At 37.8% G+C, this 25,719-nt stretch overlaps 4 protein-coding genes across 10 annotated transcripts; 3 read left to right on the top strand and 1 right to left on the bottom strand.

Moving 5' to 3' along the window:
* The first annotated feature begins 1,059 nt into the window (after positions 1-1,059).
* On the top strand, positions 1,060-3,775 carry LOC112173144. The gene is made up of 2 exons (XM_024310714.2): positions 1,060-2,086; positions 3,405-3,775. Exons 1-2 carry the CDS (start codon positions 1,728-1,730, stop codon positions 3,667-3,669), a joined length of 624 nt encoding a protein of 207 aa, XP_024166482.1. The 5' UTR covers positions 1,060-1,727; the 3' UTR covers positions 3,670-3,775.
* A 5,031-nt stretch (positions 3,776-8,806) lies between these two features.
* On the top strand, positions 8,807-10,705 carry LOC112174377 (expansin-A20). Its single transcript, XM_024312134.2, has 3 exons — positions 8,807-9,344; positions 9,746-10,064; positions 10,156-10,705. Exons 1-3 carry the CDS (start codon positions 9,209-9,211, stop codon positions 10,457-10,459), a joined length of 759 nt encoding a protein of 252 aa, XP_024167902.1. The 5' UTR covers positions 8,807-9,208; the 3' UTR covers positions 10,460-10,705.
* Positions 10,706-10,916: 211 nt separating this feature from the next.
* LOC112174380 (protein THYLAKOID ASSEMBLY 8-like, chloroplastic) lies at positions 10,917-13,586 on the bottom strand. 7 transcript variants are annotated; one of them, XR_005801153.1, is made up of 4 exons: positions 13,199-13,586; positions 12,791-12,859; positions 11,690-11,754; positions 10,917-11,435 (listed from the first exon to the last, which is right to left on the bottom strand). XR_005801153.1 is itself a non-coding variant. In XM_040507729.1 (3 exons), the coding sequence occupies exons 1-3, from the start codon at positions 13,547-13,549 to the stop codon at positions 11,514-11,516; spliced, it is 432 nt and encodes a 143-aa protein (XP_040363663.1). In that variant the 5' UTR covers positions 13,550-13,586; the 3' UTR covers positions 10,918-11,513. The 7 variants fall into 7 exon arrangements, 6 of the variants coding, with proteins under 6 accessions (XP_040363663.1, XP_040363661.1, XP_040363662.1 ...); XM_040507729.1 differs by lacking the exon at positions 11,690-11,754 and having other exon boundaries at positions 10,918-11,525; XM_040507727.1 differs by lacking the exon at positions 11,690-11,754 and having other exon boundaries at positions 10,919-11,520.
* Positions 13,587-14,528: 942 nt separating this feature from the next.
* On the top strand, positions 14,529-25,636 carry LOC112169393 (brefeldin A-inhibited guanine nucleotide-exchange protein 1). Its single transcript, XM_024306415.2, is given in 12 exon segments — positions 14,529-15,036; positions 15,039-15,858; positions 16,802-17,119; positions 18,496-18,826; positions 19,088-19,513; positions 20,301-20,593; positions 21,144-21,417; positions 21,672-22,174; positions 22,509-22,830; positions 23,275-23,635; positions 23,950-24,632; positions 24,961-25,636. Coding segments are annotated over 12 exon segments (5,160 nt in total). The 5' UTR covers positions 14,529-14,816; the 3' UTR covers positions 25,570-25,636.
* Positions 25,637-25,719: the final 83 nt, after the last annotated feature.

Raw genomic sequence — 25,719 nt, forward strand, 5'->3', positions numbered from 1 at the left:
GAAACTAATCTTCTTAAAATTAGACAAATAAAACTTTGATTAAAGAAAAAAAAAACGAGGAGATTACATCAATTCAAACAATTCAAAACGTCTATTGCCCCCTAATAGACATTCAAACTTTTTTTTCCTTTTGTCCCATTACTTAAAAAAAACAAAACAAAAAAAATCTGATTTAGGCACCCAGAAAATGCTCTGGGCACCCAAGTCAAGAGCTGGACCAGAAAATCACCAGATCGAATCACCTCTAGAGCTCGCCGCCGACCTCTCTCACCTCTCTGAACCTCCAGTCCTCATTGGAGTCTCGAAGAGCCGCACTGCAGGCTAAGCAAGGGAGCGGGCGAGCGGCGCGGGTTCTAGGGAAGAAGGTTGATTCGAGCTGATGGTTGCAAGGCATACGTTGGCGTGGAGCTGGTGACGTTGGGGTGGTTTGGAAATGAACGAAGCAGCCTGAATTCGATTCGATTCGAATTGATGGTTGCAGCAAATAAGCCAACGTGGAGTTGGTGAGGTTGCCGGAATTCTATTCGAAGCATCCTGAGGTCTTCGTCGTGATGAGCTGAAGATTTGAGAAGCCGGAATTCGGTCTGGCTCTACTCCGACAAGGAGGGAGCGACTGAGAGAGAGAGAGAGAGAGAGAGAGAGAGAGAGAGAGAGAGAGAGAGAGAGAGAGAGAGAGAGAGAGAGAGAGAGAGAGAGTGGCACAAAATGTAATTTACTAATTAAATTAAGTGTAAAATTGTCATTTTGCTTCAAATCGGGTTAGTGAGAATAAAACTTTGTTTCTAAGTGAGACAATTTTAACTGATTTTGATGCTTTGGGTCAAAGACCCTTGAAAATAAGACGGCGACTAATTAATTGTTGGTTACGCAAATAATTTTTCCAAACACGAGAAATGTTTTTTATTTCGACCCAAATCCTAATAGTTTGCAACGATACCGAAATTAGTTCTCCGAGACCTTCATATAGAACAACAACAACAAAAACACAATTGAAATTCCGAGAAACACAGTTAAAAAGTGACGGAGACAAAGCTCCCTAATTTGAACACCACCATAAGAGCCACAAGTCCCACCCACGGTGCCCCGAAAAAACGTCGTCGAGAGAGCGAATGGAATCCAATCGATATCAATACCATCATATTCACATTCGAATCATTAGTCTTTTTACCATAGAGAGATCTTGTCATCAATGTTCCTTTCCTTCACCAAAACCTGCCAAATTGTTCATAAGGTCCCATCATATTATTCCCCACAATTCCATATATAGGCCAATTTGCTACGTACAGTCACACACAGTCCCCTAAAATGGTAATGACCAATGAACTTGTCTATTGAAAAAAACACCATTCACGCTGTGACTCATGTCCTCATGACTCATCCAAATCCTAAGCACGCAACCCACCAGTCCACCACCGCTTCAAATCCACCCACACCCAGCTTTAAATCACAGAATCCCACAAACTGGCAAAAGCAGATTTCATTTCGCAGCTTTCGAAATCCTCCTCCTACTCTCTCCTCCGACCGACGACGACCAGTCATCTCCGTCACTCCCGCAACTTGGGTGCTAAGTCACTAAAACCCTTTCCATATTTGAAAACCCCTCCCCCTATTTAAAACCCACGTAAGACTCCCTTGACCGAATCCAACATTCAAAAGTCGTCTCTGTCCCTCTCACCAGAATCTCTCTTCCTCTCTTCTCTTTCTTCTCTTCTTCTTTGATTCTTCCCATGGCGGAGGACTACATGAAGGGCTCTATGCGCAAGCTGGCCCTCTGGTACACCCGGACCTTCAAACCCATTATGACCCACGACGAGCTCGAGCCCATCATGGCCACCTTGGGCTTCGTATCCCGGCCGGCGGCGGCGGCCTCGCCGAACTCGGCGGTCATGTGGAAGGAGTACGTGTTCTCCGCCGCCGGAGGGTGGAGGAGCAAGTGGGGTGCCGCGAACGAGCCGCAGCTGCTGCCGAGGCCGAGGCTGCCCTACCCGAGAATCGATGGGCTCCACATCTACTCCTACCGGGCTTTCCTCGAGGCCGTTAATTTCTACCTCGAGATGTGTGACATCTCCGATCTCTTCCATATAAGGTACGGAGCCCCCTCTGCTTTCTCTTTTCATTTCTGGGGTTTTGCTTTTCCCGATTTTGTTATTATTACTCGTTTATTCTTTGAGGGTTTTGGGTTTTGGCTTTGCTCTGCTCAGTCTGCTGGGTTTGTTTATGTGTTGTGGGTGTTAATTAATCATTCTGATTAAGTTTTTTCTTGAGAGATAATCATTCTAATCTTGTTGATTAAGTTGCCTAAACAACTTGTTATGCTTTTTAATTTTGTTTGTTGGACTAGTTGGGGTGGGTGGGTGGGTTATTTGTCATTGTATGCAACAAAAACATGTGTAGCAACTGTGGCAATTTTGGACCATAGTCCCTTCCTAGACAAAGTCCCACCAATATTTTGATTTTTGAGTGCCCAAATTTTGGAAATGCACTTTAACCCACCCAACAATACTGCACACAAGAAACTAAGAAAAGGTTCATTCTTTAGATTAAGATGCAAGTTTTAATGAAAGAAAACTTCAAAAGTGGACGGTTTTCACTTGTTCGGTATTGAATTACACTGGCAGAGGTTGTTAGTTTCAAAGTTTGTGGATGCTTGGTCGTAACGTGCTAAGTTGTAATACTACTTGGAATTGGTCTATTGGGGTTGGAAATATTCATATGAACTTAATAGCATAATTAATAAATTGATCGTGCATCTTATCTGATAAACAAACTTCATGATTTGTTTCGTTTCGTGAGTGCATCTTATCTGATAAACAAACTTCATGATTTGTCTCGTTTAGTGATTGTAACGGTTTAGGTTAACATGTTCTATTATTATTATTTATGAAAAATGTGATGTCATAAATAATCAAATCAGGTTTCGTGTGTTAACCTAATCAGTTGAATACACAATGTATGATATAATTCATATTTTTCTCATGTTTGAGTGGTGCTATTTGTACATCTCATTTTTTACCCTTCAAAATAAATATATACCATCTCCTGTGTTTTTTTTGTTTTTTTAAATAAGCAATGTATCTTTTATTTATTTTTACATAGAAAAAGGGAACTCTAATTTCTGGAAAATTGGGAGTAATATCATTTTATAATGGGAATAGTTTAATACAGTCTGAAATAATCTGCAGAGGTCACGTAGGCTCTAGATTTAATTAATCTTCACGAATCTATCTACATGCATGATACATTTAACAACCTTGTTGTTCTTTGGTACATCTTTACTGACATAGAAGGCAAGATAACATATTATATGCTTTTATCTGAAAAGCTATTAACACGAAACATTGGATTCTGAGGGGCTTATTAACTGAATGAGCTTTTGATTTTACTTTGTATTTGGTATATTTCAGAGGAATGCCACTCCATGATCTCCATCGAATTAAAGACCGAAACAGGAAGTGGCGAAAAATGGAAGAAGATGACAGTGTGTTTGTTTACAGAGAAGGAACTTTGGATCAAGCAGCATTCAATCTGTATCACTCTCCCAAGACCATCAGCAATAACGCCCATAATAACAGCAATGGCGGTGGCGACCACAATTCAATCGTTATTCGGGAGAAAGGCAATAATACCCCAACCAGCTGCATTGTACCTTTGAAAGATATCATAGTATGAGTGTCATAAATCTCCGTGAATGTTGGAAATTTTGAAGAATAGAAGTAAAACAAAACCTCACAGTGATATTCATTTTATAAAGTAAGAACCTTGTTTTCCTCCTTTACTCATTCTTTCTATGTTTGTGTTCTTTTCTGTAAAGGCTTAAGGTTTAGAGACAGGGAAGTCGAGAGTTAAATTCCCGCCGTAGGCACGTAAGAGAGAACATGCTTGCTCATTATAACAGCGTGCTCTTCCATTTCTGTGCTCGAGTATGGCCGTACTCAACAAGAGTCGTTGGTAGTGGCTTATCTGTCTGAACTCTGGTTCACCATTCGCTCGTTTATTTCTATCAATATTCATGGAGACATACTTGTTGGCTGGCTGCATAAATGTTGGAATTTTGAAGAATAGAAGTAAAACAAATCCCACGCTGATATTTATTTCGAAGTGAGGCTATATGCATCCCACCGTCCCCAGGAATAACAGAAATGAGGCTCATAACACCTCACTTATTCACTACATATCTACATCCTACAAGATAAATCCCATTAAGATGACTATCTTTTTTTTTTCCGAAAGGCTTAAGATGACTATCTAAGAAGTCGAAAACTGTTTATCCTCTTTTACTCATTCTTGCTTTCTATGGTCCTGATCTTTGGTTTAGAGGTTTCGGGTTTAGTGACGGAGAATGTAAGAGTTAAATTCTCACCGTAGACATTTAAGAAGAAGTAAATGCTTCATTGTGCGTGTTTTCAGAGTATGGCTATGCTCCACAAATCCCTTCCATGTTCATTTCTATCCTAGCGCATCATTAATTTTAGTGAATGAGAAGTATCTATCTGTTGCTTATTATCGGATGAGTTAGTGAATGAGGCCAAGTATACAAATGTCCGAGTTAGCATTATTATACTGTAGATAAGATGGTGCTGAGTATGTGTTTGGTGCCTTAATATCTTACTAGGCCAGGCATAATAAAAACAGAGTCAACGACCTGAGTCATATGTCCTCACTATCATTTCCCTTTTCTTTTCTTTTTTGGGTGTAAAGGAGGCATAACGCCCAGAAACAAAAAGAAAAAAACAGAAGGTTAGCCCATGCACGCTGGCGAGAAGCACCACTAGCCACTAGGTTCATCAGGCATGGCCGGGGCAGCTACAATTGAAACTTCATCAATGTTTGATATCCAAGCTTCAACGAAAGGCTGAATTTAGCCGGGTAATCTGCTAACATAGTTCTCTCTCTATAGATATGGTTAAGCACTTATTCCTGATTCCTCAAATAACGTGAAGAAAGTTGTAGCTACTAAGAAATGCTCCAAAAGGATGATTGTCACAATTGCGGCTCTGGAACAAAGTGATTAGACCATCTCCAATGGATTAGTCAAATTCACGTGGAGGGTTTTAACGGTAATAAAAGACATATGAAATCACTCCAACCCATATGTCAAATCTAATGTGGAAATGACCTCTTCACTTGGATTATCAAATTTGACAGCACCAAACTCATCTGTCTTTTATTATTTTATTATTTCTCCCGTTCTCCCTCTTTCCTTCTCTCTCTCTCTCTCTCTTTCTCTCTCTCTCTCTCTCATTCTTCCTACCCACGCTGAAACTTTCAGATTCCTACCCATATCTCTTCTCTCATAGCTCCTTCTTCTTCATCTATGACCTCACCGCTGCACATCTTCTCCACCCTCATCTATTTGACATCTATTGGAGAAGAAGTTGAACAGAAATAACATTGCCAAGTCATCCTTCAAATTCAATTTTGACACACTTCATTTGAGTACTCCATTGGAGATGCTCTTAGAGTCTCCGAATCAGATTCAATTATAAAGCATATACTTTTTTATACCAAGACCATGCGCAGCCTACAAACCAAGATAAATACTCCACATTTCAGCTTCAAGAACTTGACCTTTGCCTATGTTAGCTGCAAAACCTATTAAGGAGAGTTCAAACAACATACCTATTTTTCACTTTTAAACTGTAACCCTTTTTTTAAAGGGAAGTGTACAATATTGTGTAAATAAATGACTACTCTATATATATAAACACACACACACACACACAATTTCTCAAAGGCCACTTTTTTTTAATCACATATTCACATCTTAACCGTTCAGTTTTTAGGTCATACTGTATAGATCATCTCTGCAAAATTTCAGCCAAATTGATGATCGTTTAGGCATCCAAAACTGCAATTTACACGAACGAACCAAATTTGTCGAATTGGAACCGTTCGTGTATATTGTTGTAATTTGCAGTTGTGAATGCTTTAACGATCATCAATTTGGCTGAAATTTTGCAGAGGTGATCTATACATTAGGACTTAAAAACTGAACGGTTAAGATATGAATATGTGATCGAAAAGTGGCTAAAAACTGAAAATTCGTACCTGAGCTTAAGTAAGGATGTCCTTATAAATATTATCCAGAGCAAAGCTCCGCTTTAAAATTAAAGTGCGCATTTAGAGTTTAGGGTCACTTTTTGGTCGCATATCCACATCTTGACCGATATGTTTTTAGGTACTAATGTATAGATCATCTCTGCAAATTTTTAGCCAAATTGATAATCGTTAAGCTATCTAACTCGCTTAAACTAATAGACGAACTGAACCTGTTCAACCTGATCAATGCCTTAACGATCATCAATTTAGCTGAAAATTTTCAGAGATGATATATATATATATATATATATATATATATATAATATCCTATCTAAAGCGAAGTTAGAGTTTAGGGTCACTTTTTGGTCTCATATCCACATCTCGACCATTCAGTTTTTAGGTACTAACGTATAAATCATCTCTGCAAAATTTCAGCGAAATTGATGATCTATAAGATATTTAACTCGTTCAAACCAATGGACGAACTAAATCTGTCCAACCTGAACCGTACTAACTTTAAGACATTTATCAACGCCTTAACGACCATCAATTTGACTGAAATTTTGCAGAGATAATCTATACATTAGTACCTAAAAAATGAACGGTCAAGATGTGGATATGCGACCGAAAAGTGATCTTAAACCCTAACCTTGCTCTGGATAGGATCTGATATATATATATATAACCGCACCTAAGCAAAACGTATGGATTTCCCATTTTTACCCACTTTCCGATTATATTTTCACATCTTAACTGTTCTGTTTTTAGATCTTAATGTATAGATCATCTCTACAAAATTTCAGCCAATTTGATGATCGTTAAGGCATCTAAAACTGCAATTTACACGAACGAACCGAATCTGTCGAACAGGAACCGTTCGTGTTTATAATAGTAAATTGCAGTTTTTGATGCCTTAAAGATCACTAAATTGGCTGAAAATTTGCAGAAGTGATCTATACATTAAGACCTAAAAACTGAATGGTTAAGATGTGAAAATATGATCGAAAAGTGGGGAAAAACTAGAAATCCGCACCTTTTGCTTAGGTGAGGATATCCGCAACCAAGAAGGGCTGTGTGTGTGTATATATATATAACTGGTCTAGCTATCATTAGGTATTAATTAATGAATATACATAATATAATAGGGAAGACATGATACATGAATGTTAAATCCTCTATTACGACCAAGTATGAGGGAATCTTCGGGTAATAACGAAAATTTACACTCTTCTTTTGTCTTCCAAGTTTCTAAGATGTATCAATTAGCAAAAAAGTGCATTATTGATTACTCCATTTCATGTATAGTAATTTTGACATACTTAAAATGCACAATACTAGTGCAAAAAAAACCAATTTTCTCACTATGTTGTTAACTGAAAATAATTTGAGCAACACTTCGTTTCATTCTATCACTACGAGATTGTGTCTATTTAGTTATGCAACCGTCTAGTTGCCTTGCAAATACAGACAAGACCCACAAAATATATAGACTACTACAAAACTCACCTAATTCTACCAAATGTTGGTATGTACTTATCAGCATCATAAAGTTGCAACGTACAATAATAATAACTAGCATCGGCCTGCACACACTGTGTGTAGAGATTTTTTATTTTATTTTATTTTTTGTTTTTTTAATAATGTGTTAGTATGTGGGGAGGTAGTTAAAAATAACTCTCACTATCTCATAGAAACCATCACCACTGCGTTTTGCATTGAAAAAAACCACCACCACGTTCCACTATATTTACTTTATTTTTCTTATTTTATATTTTGTAAATTGACTTTATTATCCCAATTGATTATTCTTGATTCATAATAATCCTCAAAAAAAAAAAAATTCGAAACTTAGGTTCAAAGTGTTATAATGAACAATGAATCATATAGATAGACAAAAAGCTCCATACTTGAAGAAAATAAGGTTCTAAGACATGATATTTTGTATGATATGTTCAAAGAATTTTACATACTCATAAAACTTCAGACCTGATTCTGAACTAAATATTAGAACTTTCAGTGTCGTATGTTGAACATGAGGTTCAATTATTGTACTCAAAGCATAGGGCTCCAAGAACTATAGAATAAGAAAAGATTATATAAATAAATTACTCATAGAGCATGATTGTGGCCAAAAAAAAAAAAAAGAAGGAAGGTTGCACTAAAACCTCTTAAATTATGGAGTTTACTCAAAGCATAGGGCTCCAAGAACTATAGAATAAGAAAAGATTATATAAATAAATTACTCATAGAGCATGATTGTGGCCAAAAAAAAAGAAAAAAAAAGGAAGGTTGCACCAAAACCTCTTATATTATGGAGTTTAGGAAAAAAGAAGAAGAAGAAGAAGATAGGAGCATACAAAGAGGGATATAAGAGAGAATACGAGAGATGTGTATCATTCATTGTCATTAGTTTCTTTTATATAGATGTTGATGATACGTTTACTTAATTCGAATGAGTATTGGAATAAGAGAGTCGATTCCGGAACATGTTTTTCCTACATTTACTAACACAAAAATGAATTAGAATGAAAATGAATCCCATCTCAAAATCAAGAACTTATTTGAGTTATTTCATAACAACTCGAAGTTTAAAACTAAAAAAAAGAGTTAAATTTAATAATCAACTCAATTCCACTTAAGTAAATATGTCATGAGTTACTTAAATGATACTTCAAAATTACTTTAATTTACACCAACAGTAATTTGCTTTTGTATTGTATATATTTGTTCAAAGATCCCAAACGCCAAAATCTATTTGTTTCTTTCGAGCTTTCCGTATCTCTGTCCGCCCCATCACTACAGTACAAACCTCGAAGCGTAGACAAATGCAGGCGCCAAAGCCCCCTTTTCAGATTTTCCGAGTCTCCATTACCCGCTAAAAAGAAATAAAAGGAAATAAAGCATCCATCTTTTCCTGGTACAGAGACCAACACACCCCTAATCTCGCCCTCGGAGAATGTGCCCTCCAATGTGAACCAGGGCCGCCATTGTAGGCACCCATTTGTCAAAGTGCTTCATCTTTTCCATTAGAGCTTCACTTCGAGCCTAGCTCCATCTCAGCAAGGAGATTCTGGTCATTTGACACAGAAAGGTGATAGCTTTCTTCACCCACAAAGGAACCCAGTTCAAGTACACACATACTTCTCACTGATAGGTCTTATAGTCTCAAATGGGAACCCTTCAAGCCATAATTCTTCTCTGCTTGGTTTTATTGCATCTATGGAGCAACATTCTTGCCCAAGATGAAGATTGGAAGACTGCTACTGCAACATTCACCAAAGAAACAGATGGATCTATCATTACTGGTACTCTTCTTGCTTCTAGTCTAAACAACTTTGCAGAAGTTTCAAGCTTTCCACTTCATATTGGGTTTTCAAGGCCTATTGTATGCTTAATGGGTATCTATTTTATGGTGAAATTTGCAAAAGTTTCAGGCTTTTGCCTATATAATGTTAGTCCATGTTTACAGGTTTCAATTTCATTGAAGGTTTCTCAAGGTCTATTAAGAATTTGCAGTATTTCAAGGGTTTTGGGGTTTAGGGTGTTCCAGATTTTCAGTGTTCAACTTTAAAATGGGTGCTCAAGGTCTAATTTATTCAAGGGTTTGCAAATTTTTCAAGTTTATGACTACAATAGCTGCTCTTTGTTTACATATTCTCAACTTTGTTAGTGGGTTCTTGAGGTCTATTCTTAATTTTTGTTGCAGAAGGAGCTTGTGGTTATGGGGACCTTCACAAGATTAGCTATGGGAAATACAGTGCTGCGCTAAGTGGGATTTTGTTCAACAGAGGGAGTACTTGTGGTGCTTGTTATGAGCTGAGATGTGTTGACCACATCTTATGGTGTCTGCAAGGGAGTCCCACTATTATTCTCACTGCTACTGATTTCTGTCCACCGAATTTTGGGCTCTCCGCAGATTATGGTGGCTGGTGCAATTTCCCCAAGGAACACTTTGAGATGTCAGAGGCAGCATTTGCTGAAATTGCAAAGAAAAAGGCTGATATTGTGCCAGTTCAGTATAGGAGGTAAAGGAGATGTGCTGTTTACAATTATCTGTTCTTTGTTCAGGTTTTAATTGCTTGCACTAAGCAAAAAGGTCTATGCATTTTTGTGCAGGGTGAGGTGTGACAGAATTGGAGGGCTGCGATTCACTATGAGTGGAAGTTCTCACTTCTATGAAGTCTTGATTACCAATGTAGGTTCGGACGGTGAAGTGCTTGCTGTTAAGGTGAAGGGTTCGAGAACCGGGTGGATACCGATGGCTAGAAACTGGGGACAGAATTGGCAAAGCAATGTCAATCTTCAAGGACAGCCTCTTTCTTTTGAGGTAACAGTCAGTAGCGGAAAAACACTCACATCTTACAATGTTGCTCCACCAAAATGGCAATTTGGTCAGACATTTGAAGGGAAACAGTTCTAGTATGGGAACCAGATGCATTGAAGAATAGAACACTGCTCCTGGTCATGAGTCCTTGTCACATTAATTTTTCTGCTATCCTTAAAAGCTTAGGTTATGGTCAAAAAGAAGGAAAATTGTAGAAGAAAGTTGAAAAAAAAAAGGGAATACGAGGTCCCAGTTTTGTCTCGTAATGATAGAAGGATTAGAACGTGTAATACTTGATGGAACATGTAATTATTTAAAGTGATGCCACTGCATTCTTGTTTATATTCCGACTTTAATGGCTGTATTTGCTTTGTGAATATTTTTTGTTTGGAGATGGCTCACCAGATAGTGCTTCTAAGGCAAAAGTTACCCCATTCTGGAACTACACTTTTTTTTCAGAAATAAGCCAAACTTTCATGTAGGATGATTCATGAGATCCATGGCTCAAAAAGAGTATTTAACATTCACCAATAAAAACCAGAAGATGATAGAACATGTCAAAATGCAGTGCATTCGGAATGAAAAGGAAAATCAACAAAAAAAATGAATGTTCTGTGGCTGAAAGACGGAGAAATCTCAGTGTGTACATGAGAGGACTTCATAGAAAATGTTCCATATATTTTATTGACAATTTTTCGTACTGAATTACATTGAGAATTCATCGACACCGCTGAAGCTGCATAATGCAAATACTAACAGACTATTATTCAGCCTTTTAGATTAGCTGCATTTGTCTTGACATCAGTAGCAGCTGGTACTTCCGGGCATCTCAGCCATGGTCTTCAGCTTCCTTAGATTTGATTTGTTTAGTGGTCTGCTATTGTTACCAAAAGACATGCTCTTCTGTTTCCCTTGTGAAACTGTGCATCAACAACCGGTGGGGCTGAGGCTGGGTCTACACTCTACGGGCCCTGAAAACGATGCAGCAAAACTTTGATCATAGTCGGGATCATCTTCCAAAGCTTGGGAATTAACAGCGGGTTCACCAGGCTGGATAACGCTTGATCATTTCCTGGTGGAAACAATTCTAGTTTTGTAAGAAGAAGATCCTGACTATGATCCTAGTGAGCAAAGCATTGCAGCATCAGTTTCAGGGCCTGTACTGCATACCCACATTCGTTGTCAATGAACAACTGTATGCCACATATACAGTGCTAAACATTTTTGTACACTTTAAAATGACAGAATACCCATAACCAACTTGCTAAACATTTTTGAACCCACAATGGTGATAGTGTGTGAGAAAAGGAGGAAACAAAGACCTACAATGTGCATCTCAGTCCTCAAAGAAGCGCTATCATCAGTGTATCGTCGTGGTAAGTCTATTGATTCTACAGTAAAAATGAAACAATACGAGTGAACCTGATTTTTGTAGTTGTAATATCTAATTTCCATCACTTCTAGTATGCAACGATTTTCTAGGAAATTGTAAATATAAGACAATTCAGTATAAAAATCCTAAAACCGAGTAAGATTCCTCTCAGACAGAAATTAGCCTAAACTGGAACATTATATAGACAGAAACCTCATCAAGAAGATTAGAAAAGATAAAAGGAAGTGGCTTATATTCATAAAAGCAGCACAACAATTAGTTGTTCCTGTATCCGTTACATGTTTGTTAGCACATATTCAGGGGTTGATTCCAACATAGCACATTACAACTTTCAGGCCATGAGGGGTGTTAAGAAGTTGATAAAGAGTCAAATGGGTTAGGTAAGGAAAAGAGAGTTTGCAATGGCAAGTTATATCATGACTCTATTATGTACCGAGAAGTGGCAAATATACTTTGTCAAAGTGAACGAGTACTCAGACCAAAAAAGTTAATGTGAACCAACTCGTTTAAGTGTTACAAAGAACCAAGTTGATCCGTTCCCAACTTTTAGGCTATTGCATACTTCTTCTAAGTTTTACATAGAATTTCGGTCTCAGTTTATCCTCCAGGAGATGAAATCAATATTTTTATCCATCATGGCCCAGATTTTCATACAAATTCCTTGCAAGGCAATATCATAATGACCATATCCGACGAAGTCATCATTGACTCACTGCCATTTCTTCATCCTCCTCTAGAAACTCCAGAGACTCGCCATACAAATTTTGAGCATCCTGCCTTACAATACCTAAGGGACCTGTCTCTCCCACAGATTCTAGACCTTTAATAAGTATTCTAAATGATGACCTATCTGGTTCACACCCTACGCCTTTCATCAAGTAATAGCACTCCATAGCAAGTGTAGGGAGGTTAAAACTTAATAATGCTGTCAAGAGAGCGTTAAAACCCTCAATGTCGGGCTGTAAATTAGTTTCCTGTTTCAAGCACAAGCAAAGATTTTCGACTTGTTCAAACAATTCATTGCTAGCCATTACCTTGATCATATCAGCATAAAGCAAAACCTGTGGCTTATACCAGTACTCCTTTCTAATGTCTTCAAAGACCTGTAAGAAGCAATGGAAAAACGATATCAAGAACAGCAACTCCATCATATAGAAACAACAAACTGAAGCAAATAATCACTATAAGGAAAATACATCACAAAGCAAGATAAATAAAATCTCTAGAACTGGTTCAAATGAAAGGGGACTGAGTCTTCAAGGAAAACACATAGCAAAAACAAGTAATATGCAGACATTTCAGTACCCAATTCATCATCTACTTCAATTATAGCAAAGAAATAAAGGAAACGAAAGAGTACCCAAGTCAACTTTTTAGACAAATTCAAGAAAACAGAGATTGAAGAAGAAAATGAAATGAAATTAAGATTGTAAAGAGCAAACCTTGAGGGCCAAGAAGCATTCATTTTGGCGGAGGAGGTCTTTGAGCACGGCCATCATGTCGAGCTTCAATAAGCGCCTGAACTTAGAATTGAAGACTTGCTCCATAAGACCCTCGTTTTTCTTGGCTCTCTTCAAAGCTTGAATTGTCTGAATGGCTTCGATGCTGAGATTCCTTCCCTTCTGCAAAGGCCTCGGGTTCTTGCTTCTGTCTCTCATTGTTATTATCAGTAAACATCTCTTGGGTTTTGAAAGTTGCAGATACTGACAGTGTGGCTGTGCATTAAAGCCTATTAAGGTTTTGGGTAGAGAGCTGAAGATGGTGACAGTTTGAAGTGCGGAAGAGGGTCTCATTGTGTTTGGCTTTTGCTGACCAAAGCCAGTCTCTTTGGAGAAGAAGATATTCGTATAAATACCCTGCGTTTTCAGTGTCTGATCGACCCGACGAACCGAACCGAACCGAACAGAACATACCCGACCGACCCGAACCTACCTGACCCGAACCTAGCCGACCCGAACCTACCCGACCCATTCAGAACCATGGTATTAACAAGACGAAGTGATGAACTGAACGGACATTTGTGGTCCGATTTTCGATTAATCTTCAAGATAAAAGAAAAATTATTTAAATTTTGTATTTTTTTTTATCATAAATTTGGTGAAATGGAATTTATCAAGATTAGCTGTGAGTCTGGGAAGTTTGAGGGAAGTTTAATTTGCTATGACATGCCTAAGAAATTTCTTGGCCAAGGAATACCATTCGTTTGAAATTAGCTCATTTTATCTCTTTTATTTGTTCAATCCTGATATTTTTGAATATTTTATTTATTTATTTTAATTTTAAAATGACTTTAAAGAATTTTTTTTATAAAATAATTAACTAAATGACACTCAATGAGAGACGGTAAGTAATCATAAAATTTTAATAGATGGTATGAAGTTCTAAGTTGATTTGTACCAAGCACTATCCTATCCTTGTTTTATCCTCCTTAAGTCCTTATGAATACCATATCTTATTCTTTTTACTTATAATTGCCACATTGATCCAAAATTCCAAATCTTGCATTAGACTTTTAGTATTGGATTTTAAGGTAATTTCCCTTTATGATAGAACAGCAAGAAGAAGATATGGAACTCATCAAAAAAAAGAAAAAATACATAAACTATATATCAAGAAAATAATTAAAGTATGAAAGAAAATAGTGAACATTTTTCTTCAAAAAAAGAAAAATATTTAAAAATGATTATTCATTTTGACCTAAAGAAAAGAAAAACATCCATAGAAAATACGTATATTATTGTTTTGGGAATTTGGGTCAAAGGTATACTACTACGTTAGAATACTCTAGGCAAATGACACAGCGACAACCCAATGAAGCTTTAGACACACACACACAGTCCCTATTAGAAAATTCCGATTACGCAATTGTCGGCTCAGGCCCCTCCCTCCTTCCTTTCCTTCCTTCCTTCAGGCAACAACCAACAAATCAAGCTCATAACGAAACCATTCACACTTTCTCTCTCTCAAATCTAACCTCATTTCTCAGATCAATGCACCAATCAAACCCACAGATCCGCCCCTTATGGTCCTCCTCCTGCCACTAATCCAGATTCTTCGTCAATGTCGGCTTCTCAAACCCTAGGCGGGGTTTCACGCGCCGGCCGCCTCCTCGGCCCCTCCCTCGACAAAATCATCAAGAACGCCGCCTGGCGCAAGCACTCCCATTTGGTCTCCGCCTGCAAATCCGCCCTCGACAAGCTCGACTCCCTCTCCGACTCCCCCCTCAACGATCCCAACTCCCCCATCGTCGGCTTCCTCTTCCCCGACGCCGAGTCCGTCCTCGCCCCCTCCTCCTCGCCGTCGACTCCGCCCACGCCAAGGTCGTCGAGCCCGCCCTCGAATGCGCCTTCAAGCTCTTCTCCCTCGGTCTCTTCCGCGGGCAGATCGACGCCGCCGCCCCCAAGTTCGTCCTCTTCAAGCTCATCGACTCCGTCTGCAAGTGCGGTGGCCTCGGCGACGAGGCGATCGAGCTCGCCGTCCTCAAGGCTCTGCTCGCCGCCGTTAGATCGCCGTTAGTGGCGATCAGAGGGGACTGCTTGGTGAGTATTGTGAGGACTTGTTACAATGTGTACCTTGGTGGATTGAATGGGACCAATCAGATCTGTGCCAAGTCGGTTTTGGCTCAGATTATGGTCATCGTCTTTACCAGAGTGGAGGCCGATGCTATGTACGTCACCATCTCCAGGGTTTCGGTCAGCGAATTGCTGGAATTTACTGATAAGAATCTGAATGAAGGGAGCTCCATTATGTTCTGCCAGAATTTCATCAATGAGGTTATGGAAGCTAGTTATGGGGGTCCTGATAGTATCAAAATGGCGGCTCCGGCCCCCAGGAGATTGCAAAATGGAAATGCCGCCGCTGGACGCGGTGAGTCGGGGGCTGGAGAGTCCAATGATGAAGCTGAATCTGGCGAGGGAGGTGGTAGTAGTAAGATTCGGGATGATGGATTTCTTTTGTTTAAGAATTTGTGTAAGTTGTCGATGAAGTTCTCGTCACAGGAGTACTCTGATGATCAAATACTATTGAGGGGTAAAATATTGTCGTTGGAGCTTCTGAAGGTGGTTATGGACAATGGGGGTCCTATTTGGCTCTCTAATGACAGGCAAGTGATCAGATCTAATTTTATCTCATAACTCTAGTAGACGCCTGTTGTTGTTTCTGTTTCTTTCATTTTGCTTTTTTGGAGACGAGGCAATTTAATCTAGTGACTAAGCAATGTATAATGGATTCATAATAAGTAGCAAACTAATAAATGAATCCGGTCTGGTAACTGAGGAAAGTGACTTAGCAATATGGATGCCTGTTGTTGTTTCTGATTCTGTCATAATATTAACTAGTGAGTAAGCAATGTATGATGAATTCATGTATATTAGTGTAAGCAATTATCTGAATCTGGTATAGTGGCAAACGAGTGACTGAGCAGTAATATTAGTGCAAACTGAAATATGAACCAGCTATGATGGTGAACTAGTGACAGAGCAATGCCTGTTGTTTCTGTTTCTTTCATTTTGCTTTAGGCGTATATATGGAGATCGAGGGAAATTAAACTAGTGACTAAGCCATGTATAATGGATTCATATACAGTACAGGCACTTTATAAAGCAATGATTTATGGCGCTTCAAGTGGCATTTTTGTTGTTGTTAAGGACTTTATAGTGATTTAACATCATTTATACAGAGAAAAAAGAATAGTTATATTCCTTCACTCACACCAGCATACCTTTTATTTGGGAGTTGGGTGGATACTGTGGATTCTACTCATTTATATGTTATTTTGAGCTATTAAAATACTGAATAGTTATAATAAGCATCACTCTTGAGCCTAGTTATGTCTTTATTATAGAAAACTAAGTTCGACGGATGTCATTTTAAAGACTGGAGTAAGAAGAGGATCGAAAGCTAAATACGTATCTGTTGCTCATTTTTCATCTGATGTGTATTGTTTCTGATATATTGATGTAGAAGATCCTGTTTTTTCAGCCACATTTTGCAGCTATTTTTATGAATTACTCGTGAGGAACCTGATAGTTTCATTTTCTTGGCAGGTTTCTCAATGGCATCAAGCAGTTCCTATGCTTATCATTGCTAAAAAACAGTGCGCTGTCAGTTATGGCTATTTTCCAGCTCCAGTGTTCTATTTTCACGAGCTTGTTATCAAAATTTAGATCAGGGTTGAAAGCAGAAATCGGTATATTTTTTCCCATGCTCGTCTTACGCGTGCTTGAGAATGTTCTCCAGCCTAGTTTCTTGCAGAAAATGACGGTCCTCAATTTATTAGAGAAGATCTCTCAGGATCCACAGATTATCATTGACATTTTTGTCAACTATGACTGTGATGTGGATTCCCCAAACATTTTCGAAAGGTATTGCACTTGTCTGTTGCAGATCTTACTTGCATACTGAGATGCTATTAGAAAAAACATTTTCTTTTGGTAGCTAATTATTGTTGGTTTTGCGATAAGTTACATGTTATAGTTTGCCATTCAGAGCTCACATAAATAACAACCTTTGGAGAGAGTTGAATTCTAATTGGGAGACACAATTTTTTGTTTGATAACTGCACTCATGACCTAGTTTGCATAATTGGGGTGCCTTTGTTTCAAATGAGACCGAGACTTTAAGAGGTTGAGAACTTATGCAGTAAGAAGCAATAAATTATCTCCATAATATATTTTAGTGTGAGATCCAAGGAAAATGTTTGAAAATGTTGGTTCCTTGTATCCTATGTAGAGGAAAAATCGTTTTTCAGTCAGTCTGCTTGAATGTTTTCCTCTTGAGATTCTGTCTTGAGTGATAGTCTGAAACCTCTACTTGAAATTCCAAATGACTGTATTTTATTATTTCAACTAGATTGTGATTAATATTTAAGATTATAAAATGCATTTAGAAATAATACTTTTAAACTTCAATATTTGTTTTCCCTAGTCTTATTTTTCTTGTTCAGAGAATGATAAGATCATGGAAAGAAAAACAAATTTTTAGTACATTAACACTTTCAGAGGGTCAGAACTTATGCAGTAAGAAGCAATAACATATCTCCAAAATAGTTAATTAGTTATTACGTATTAGAGTGTCCAAGGATTAATGTTGGGTGCGTGTAGCAGGAGAATTGTTTTTCAATCAGTCTGGTTGGACGTTTTTCACTCAAGATTCTGTCTGAATGAGAGTTCAGAACCTCAATTTGAAATCTCCAAATTACAAATATGTTTTTTAATCAGTCTGCTTGGACCTTTTGCTGAGATATTACTTTTGAAATTAAAAAAAAATCTGTTCTCTTTCTAACACCCATGGAAAAAAAAAAAAAACTTTTATCATTAAGGATCTACTGTAGCCTACTTTATTTATCTTTTTTTTGTTTTGTTTTTGTTTTTTATATATTTTTTTAAAGCTAGTCTGGTGCCCTTTTGCTATTGAAATTAAACTCAGGTGTAGAGCTTTGAAACATGCTTTAGCTTCAAACAATTTAAGGATTGATATTGCCCCAGGTCTAGCTCAAACCCAATTTTTTTTCCTGTTTTGATAGTATTTATACTTCATTTGATCAAGCTTAGTACTCATTGTATGGTGGAATATCTCTCTCTCTCTCTCTCTCTCTCTCTATCTATCTATCTATCTATCTATCTATCTATCTCTCTAGGACATACATATACATATTTCACCTTTTTAAATGTCATTCCTTATGCATTGTGTTTTTTGTAAAATGTATTAAAACCCTTATAATTCCATCAGATGTTTGCAGGATTGTCAACGGCCTTCTGAAAACTGCTCTAGGTCCACCTTCTGGTTCAACAACAACATTATCTCCGGTTCAGGATATTACTTTCAGGCATGAATCAGTGAAGTGCTTGGTTAACATCATTAAGTCAATGGGAGCTTGGATGGACCGACAGAGACTGGGAGACTCCTATCTACCAAATACCAATGAGAGTGACACTACATCAGAGAAAACAGAGAATCAATTGACCCTAAATGGTGAAGAAGGAACCGCTTTAGACAATGAATTACATCCAGAAGGAAGTTCAGATGCTGCAACTCTCGAGCAACGTCGAGCTTTTAAACTTGAACTGCAGGTTGAGCTCTGCTTTACTTGTTTGGGGCTATATTTTCACTGCTATATTCTCCTCATTTACAGGTGGAGACTCTGTAAAATGCAAGAGTATCCACTCATTATGCAGTGTGACTTTCATGGTTGTTTTTCATATCAGTTGTTTGGTATTTGGGATATATCAATTTCCCATCCTTCTCTTCTGTGTCTGGTGTTTTGTGCTTTCGTCTTTCCAGGAATAAGCCTGGCTCTCCCTTGAGTGACAATCTCTTTGTTTTCAATGCAGAAAGGTATCTCACTGTTCAATAGGAAACCTTCCAAGGGCATTGAGTTTCTGATAAGCACAAAAAAAATTGGGGGTTCTCCAGCAGATGTGGCTTCTTTCCTGAAGAACAACACTGCGGGCCTAAATGAAACCATGATCGGTGACTATTTGGGTGAAAGGGAAGAATTTTGTCTAAAAGTTATGCATGCTTATGTAGATTCCTTTAATTTCAAAGGGATGGATTTTGGTGAAGCAATTAGGTTTTTCCTGCGGGGGTTCAAGTTACCTGGAGAAGCACAGAAAATTGACCGAATCATGGAGAAGTTTGCTGAGCGTTATTGTAAATGCAGTCCGAATTCATTTACTAGTGCAGATACTGCTTATGTCCTTGCATACTCTGTGATAATGCTCAACACGGATGCCCATAATATCATGGTTAAAGATAAGGTTTGTAGTATAACCTGTATTTTTTTGGTTTTATGTCAAATAGTATCAAGTTTTGGGCCATGTTTTGGCATTTTGTTCCATATCAAAACATCTGGGGTGAATGTTCAGATTTTTTTGGTTTCCTCCTTAGCATCATCTCCTATTGATTGTTGTTTCCCAAGATGTGCTTGTAATTATCAAGGGGTCAAATCCATTTCTTTATAATAACATCATTAATCTTTACCATCATTTTTTTTACAGATAAAAATATTATTCTGTCAACTTATCATTTTCCATTTTTGTTTTTCTTTTGGTTTTGGTTTTTTTTTGAAGGAGGAGGTGATTGCGGGATACTACCAGTTCTACTTGTAGAAATTTTAAATGTTATTCTAGAATGGATAAATAAAATTGATTAAAACTGCTTGTTGTATCTGATTTTGTTATGCATTTAGCGCCTTTCAGAAGTTATCTTCTAGATTGTATACTTTGGTTTTTTTTGGGGGGGGGGGGGGGGGGGGGGTTTGGGAGTTGGGTAATCTGTGGGAGAGGATTCAATTCTAGGTTCTTTATGGCCTTCAAAGATCCAGAGTTTAGGGATTTTTTTTTTTTTTGCTAATTTAAATTGGGGAGCTGTTGTTTCCTTCTTTGTTTCTTGTTGGGGAGCTGTTGTTTGGTTTTTCAGCTAAAATATTTGAAGTTCAGTTGATTCATTAACCCTGCTCTGTACATTCTGTTCTCTCTTAAAGAATTCAAATTCCTAAGTAGAAAACGAATCTGTGTGCTGATACTGCATTTGCTGATTATCCAGATGACCAAGGCCGATTTCATACGTAACAACCGAGGAATAGATGATGGCAAGGATCTACCTGAGGAATATCTTGGTGCACTATATGATCAGATTGTTAAAAATGAAATTAAGATGAAGGCTGACTCTTCTGTACCACAGAGCAAGCAGGAAAACAGCTTTAACAAATTATTGGGCCTGGATGGTATCCTGAATCTAGTAACTGGGAAGCAGACTGAAGAAAAAGCGTTGGGTGCAAATGGGCTTCTTATAAAGGACATCCAAGAGCAATTTAAGGCGAAGTCAGGGAAATCAGAGTAAGTTAAGATGAATACTATTAGAGATAACTGTTTTAACTATATTCATGGATTCTAAGTTGTTACTCAGGGTGTTTGGCTTATTACTAGACTAGTAGACTGATCAAGCATGCAAAAGTGAGAAAGTGCAGTACTGGTTTAGCTATATGATAATATCTAATGATATTTGTTTTTGCTGAATTCGTATCTTACTTTCTAATTTCTTTTCTTGGCAAGTATCATCCTTTCTTGGATTCAGTTTAATATTATACAATAATGTGAGACAGCTTCTTGTTTTGTTCATATGAGTCGGGTTGCAATTCAACTCTGTTTTGTATATACTTTGTCTCATACAAAGGAACATGAGAGTGGTAGGTTGAAAGTCAGTACTAAACGCTCACTGCTCGTAAATCTGTCTTTCATTATGGAAATTGAAGTAATTGATCCCAGTCAAGCCTATGGCTTTACTGATTTGGTTTGAGACCTGAGATCAGAGATCAATTGGGACAGCTGTTGTCTGCCTATTCGAGTCTTGTAATATTTGGGAATTCATTATTGCTTGGTACCGCAGGTCTGTTTATCATTCTGTGACAGATGTGGCCATATTGAGGTTCATGGTGGAGGCCTGCTGGGGTCCTATGCTGGCCGCATTCAGTGTGACTCTGGACCAAAGTGATGACAGGCTTGCTACTGCTCAATGCTTACTGGGTTTCCGACATGCAATTCATGTTACTGCTCTGATGGGAATGCAGACCCAGAGAGATGCATTTGTCACATCAATGGCAAAGTTTACTTATCTACATAATGCTGCAGATATGCGGCAAAAGAATGTTGACGCTGTGAAGGTATGTTATTCAGTATATCGTGTTGTACTTGTATTTTCCAAAATCTTTTGCAGATATGGATTTTCTTGGAAAATATGTTAATTGTATTTGTATTGATAATATTGAAGAGATTATGAGTGCTTAGATCATTCCAGGTGGAATATATCATTAAATTTTATTTATTACTTTCAGTTCATGTTAAATGTATGGCCCTCAGTTAGACTTACTGGATTGTCCTTGTATATCAGCTTTACCTAAATATTTACTGTATACAGGCAATAATAGCAATCGCCGTTGAAGATGGTAATCATCTTCAGGAAGCATGGGAGCACATATTAACATGCCTTTCCCGAATTGAGCATCTGCAACTGTTGGGTGAGGGCGCACCTACTGATGCAACCTTTTTCAGTGGATCTAATGTTGAAGCGGATGACAAATCACCAAAGCCTATTGGTTTTGCTTCTCTAAAGAAAAAAGGAACTATCCAGAATCCAGCTGTGATGGCTGTTGTTCGTGGGGGTTCATATGATAGCACTAGTATTGGAATCAACACTTCGGGACTGGTATCTCCAGAACAGATTAATAATTTTATTTCGAATTTGAATTTGCTGGATCAGATTGGGAATTTTGAGTTGAACCATGTATTTGCTCATAGCCAAAGCTTGAACAGTGAAGCCATAGTTGCTTTTGTGAAGTCCTTATGTAAAGTTTCCATGTCAGAATTGCAGTCTCCAACAGATCCTCGTGTTTTCAGCCTCACAAAAATAGTTGAAATAGCGTAAGATTCTTTCTGCATTTCTTATAGGATTCTGCTGCAATGCTATTTTTTTATGAGTAGTCAAAGTCACCAAATTACAAGATCTTCTATTTAAATAGTTTCATGTGATCTTTTCATGTAGAACTTAACCCACCCCCCTCTCTCCCCACGTGTGATATTTTTGGCAGAGTTGATACACTAGTCTCTCTCTCTCTCTCTCTCTATATATATATATATATATATATATATATATCTGCATTCTTGACTATTTTTGTGATGATGCGCTTAGCAACTCTATCTGAATACAGAAGTTGGGTGGATCTTGCTAATCAAAACTGAATATTTGTATTTGCAGGCATTATAATATGAACCGCATCAGATTAGTGTGGTCTCGAATATGGAATGTACTGTCAGATTTCTTTGTATCAGTTGGCTTGTCAGAGAATCTTTCAGTTGCAATATTTGTGATGGATTCCTTGCGTCAGCTTGCTATGAAATTCTTAGAGCGTGAGGAGCTGGCAAATTACAATTTCCAGAATGAATTTTTAAGACCATTTGTGATTGTTATGCAGAAAAGCAGCTCTACAGAAATTAGGGAATTAATAGTTCGGTGCATTTCACAAATGGTCCTCAGCCGGGTCAATAACGTGAAATCTGGCTGGAAAAGTGTTTTTATGGTATGTTAAAATCTTTATTTTGTTGTGCTGCCTGTTAAACTCAGTTGGTGTGAACAATCATTTAAAGATTTGTGACTGGCAAACTGTTCAAATCCTTTTAGCATCAGTAGTACCTTAGTATCTGTATGCTTTAATGTTAGCTTAATATATCAAGGTAAGCTTGGGTATATTTATGCAGAGCTTGTTAGTTTTATGTAGTTATTTGCAAAACTTTGATCATGGAGCATGCCGAAGTATAGTTGTCTGGTATTTCATCTAGTTACTTCATCAGTTGATTGTTTAAAGTTGTCCTCTTTTTCCTTTTATTTTCTTTTTCTTTTAGGTTCTAGTAAAGGTGAACAAGGCATACCAATCAGCTGATATTTCCGCTTTAAATAACCAAGAGGATTAACTTCCCCCTTTGTAAAATGCATTGACTATAATGTGATGTTGTTCTGTTGTCAGGTTTTCACAATTGCTGCTGCTGATGAGAGGAAAAATATAGTCTTGTTGGCCTTTGAGACCATGGAAAAGATAGTCAGAGAGTATTTCCCTTACATAACTGAGACAGAGACATTGACTTTTACTGATTGTGTTAGATGCCTCTTAACCTTCACAAATAGCAGATTCAATAGTGATGTTAGCCTCAATGCTATTGCATTTCTGCGTTTCTGTGCCGTCAAACTTGCAGAAGGAGGCCTTGTTTACAATAAGAACAGTGAGATTGGTGGTTCTTCAAGTCCTAGCGCAAGTGAAGGTGCTTCAACTGTTGAGAATTTCAATGATAAAGATGATCATACATCATTTTGGGTTCCATTGCTAACAGGTATATTTTAAAGCTGTTTTTTGAGAAAGTGCTACAATCTCTTAGCATTGTAGATCGCACTACTACAGATGCACATGCAACTTTGCCACTTAACATGCACCCAAGCTTCAGCTAGATTACCTTCTTAAGCCATAGGCATATGAAAAATTAATAAATTATTATGTGATTGTTGGGAGGGAATTTGACCAGAAGGATCATAGTATGCTTAAAGGGCTAAAATTCATCAATAGCATGATCTTCAAATTTTATGAAAAAACATAGCCTTGCCTAAATATTTCAGCTTTCATAAGATTGATATTCTGTTATTATTGCAGGTTTGTCCAAACTAACATCTGATCCTAGATCAGCTATCAGGAAAGGATCCTTGGAAGTTCTTTTCAACATTCTAAAGGACCATGGTCATCTTTTCTCACACCTGTTTTGGACTGCGGTTTTCAATTCTGTTATTTTCCCCATATTTAATGGTGTCAGCGATAAGAAAGATACAGACATGAAAAATGACCAGTCCTCGCCAATTTCGATGTCCCCACGTCCTGAAGGAAGTACATGGGATTCTGAAACTTCAGCTGTTGCGGCGGATTGCCTCATAGATCTGTTCGTCAGTTTCTTTGATGTTGTTAGGTCTCAACTACCAAGTGTGATATCCATTCTGACAGGACTCATCAGAAGTCCCATTCAGGGTCCTGCTACTGCAGGAGTTGCTGCATTAATGCGTTTGTCTAGTGAGGTGGGTGGAAGGCTTTCAGAAGATGAATGGAGAGCAATTTTTCTGGCTTTAAAGGAGGCTGCCACATCTGCAGTGCCTGGATTTTTGAAGGTCTTGAGAACCATGGATAATGTCAATGTTCCTGGTCTTTCTGAATCTTTTAGTGATATCGATATGTCGTCTGATCAGGGGTACTCAAATGAGGATCTTGAGGATGATAATTTGCAAACAGCTTCATATGTGGTTTCAAGAATCAAGAGTCATGTTTCTATGCAGCTACTCATCTTACAGGTTTCCTTTCTCCCCTTGTATTAATACAGATTTTTTGCTTAGTTTGATTTCTTGTGGAACTTCTTTTAATGAAGGCAACAAGATTTGATTTGGTTTTAAAAGTATGATACCAAATATCAATAACAGCTAGCTGTACCCTAGTATATGCTTTAGCCTTGATATTACTAGTAATCTTTTCCATCATGTTCCAAAAATACTGCGACTAAGTAGCTAAATTTAGATAGTGAACTATATCTGTGTGAACTTTTACTTGTAAACACAATTGGACTGCTAATGCGATTTTTCTTTTTAATATGTCATTTCATTTTCTTGTCCTTTTTCTTTTCAGGTCGCTGCTGATTTGTACAAAATAAACCTAGAAACTTTGTCAGCTGCTAACATTGCAGTTCTTCTTGAAGTATATTCTCTTGTGGCATCGCACGCTCACCAACTGAACTCTGAGACAATTCTGCAGAAGAAGCTGGAAAAAGTGTGTTCCATCCTAGAACTCACTGCACCACCTATTGTTCATTTTGAGAATGAATCTTACAAAAACTATCTTAACTTCCTCCAAAACGCACTTGTGGATAATCCATCTCTTTCCAAGGAAATGGACATAGAAGCTAAACTTGTGGCAGTCTGTGAAAACATATTGCAGATATACCTAAAGTGTACTGAGCTTCAATCTTCTGAGCAGAAGCCTACCGGTCAGCCAGTTTTGCACTGGATTCTTCCTTTGGGTACAGCAAAAAAGGAGGAATTGGCTACCAGGACTTTCTTAGCTGTCTCTTCATTGCAGGCATTGAGTGGTTTGGAAAAGGTTTCATTTAGGAGGCACGTTTCTCAGTTATTTCCTCTGTTGGTAGATCTTGTTAAGAGTGAGCACACTTCTGGAGAAGTTCAACATGTTCTAAGCAACATATTCCAGTCATGTATAGGCCCAACAATAATGGAATGACTTTATATGACTATTTTATTAGTGATATACTTCCGCATACCATCAGAGTCACAATCTTCTTGTATAACCGGCTGGAGTACAGTGCCATATCATCCATTTCTATTAAATTTTGTGGTATATACCAAGGCTGGGTTTCCCACCTCCTTTTCC

This window comes from Rosa chinensis, chromosome 6 (genome assembly GCF_002994745.2).
Source record: "Rosa chinensis cultivar Old Blush chromosome 6, RchiOBHm-V2, whole genome shotgun sequence".
Classification (NCBI taxonomy): Eukaryota; Viridiplantae; Streptophyta; class Magnoliopsida; order Rosales; family Rosaceae; genus Rosa; species Rosa chinensis.

Excerpts from the sequence above, each read along its gene's own strand:
- LOC112173144 (XM_024310714.2), top strand. The coding sequence starts at position 1,728 with ATGGCGGAGGACTACATGAAGGGCTCTATGCGCAAGCTGGCCCTCTGG. Across the intron at positions 2,087-3,404 it reads TCCGATCTCTTCCATATAAG|AGGAATGCCACTCCATGATC; the intron begins GTACGGAGCCCC and ends GGTATATTTCAG.
- LOC112174377 (XM_024312134.2), top strand. The coding sequence starts at position 9,209 with ATGGGAACCCTTCAAGCCATAATTCTTCTCTGCTTGGTTTTATTGCAT. Across the intron at positions 9,345-9,745 it reads AGATGGATCTATCATTACTG|AAGGAGCTTGTGGTTATGGG; the intron begins GTACTCTTCTTG and ends TTTTTGTTGCAG. Across the intron at positions 10,065-10,155 it reads GTGCCAGTTCAGTATAGGAG|GGTGAGGTGTGACAGAATTG; the intron begins GTAAAGGAGATG and ends ATTTTTGTGCAG.
- LOC112174380 (XM_040507725.1), bottom strand. The coding sequence starts at position 13,549 with ATGAGACCCTCTTCCGCACTTCAAACTGTCACCATCTTCAGCTCTCTA. Across the intron at positions 12,860-13,198 it reads AATGCTTCTTGGCCCTCAAG|GTCTTTGAAGACATTAGAAA; the intron begins GTTTGCTCTTTA and ends TGCTTCTTACAG.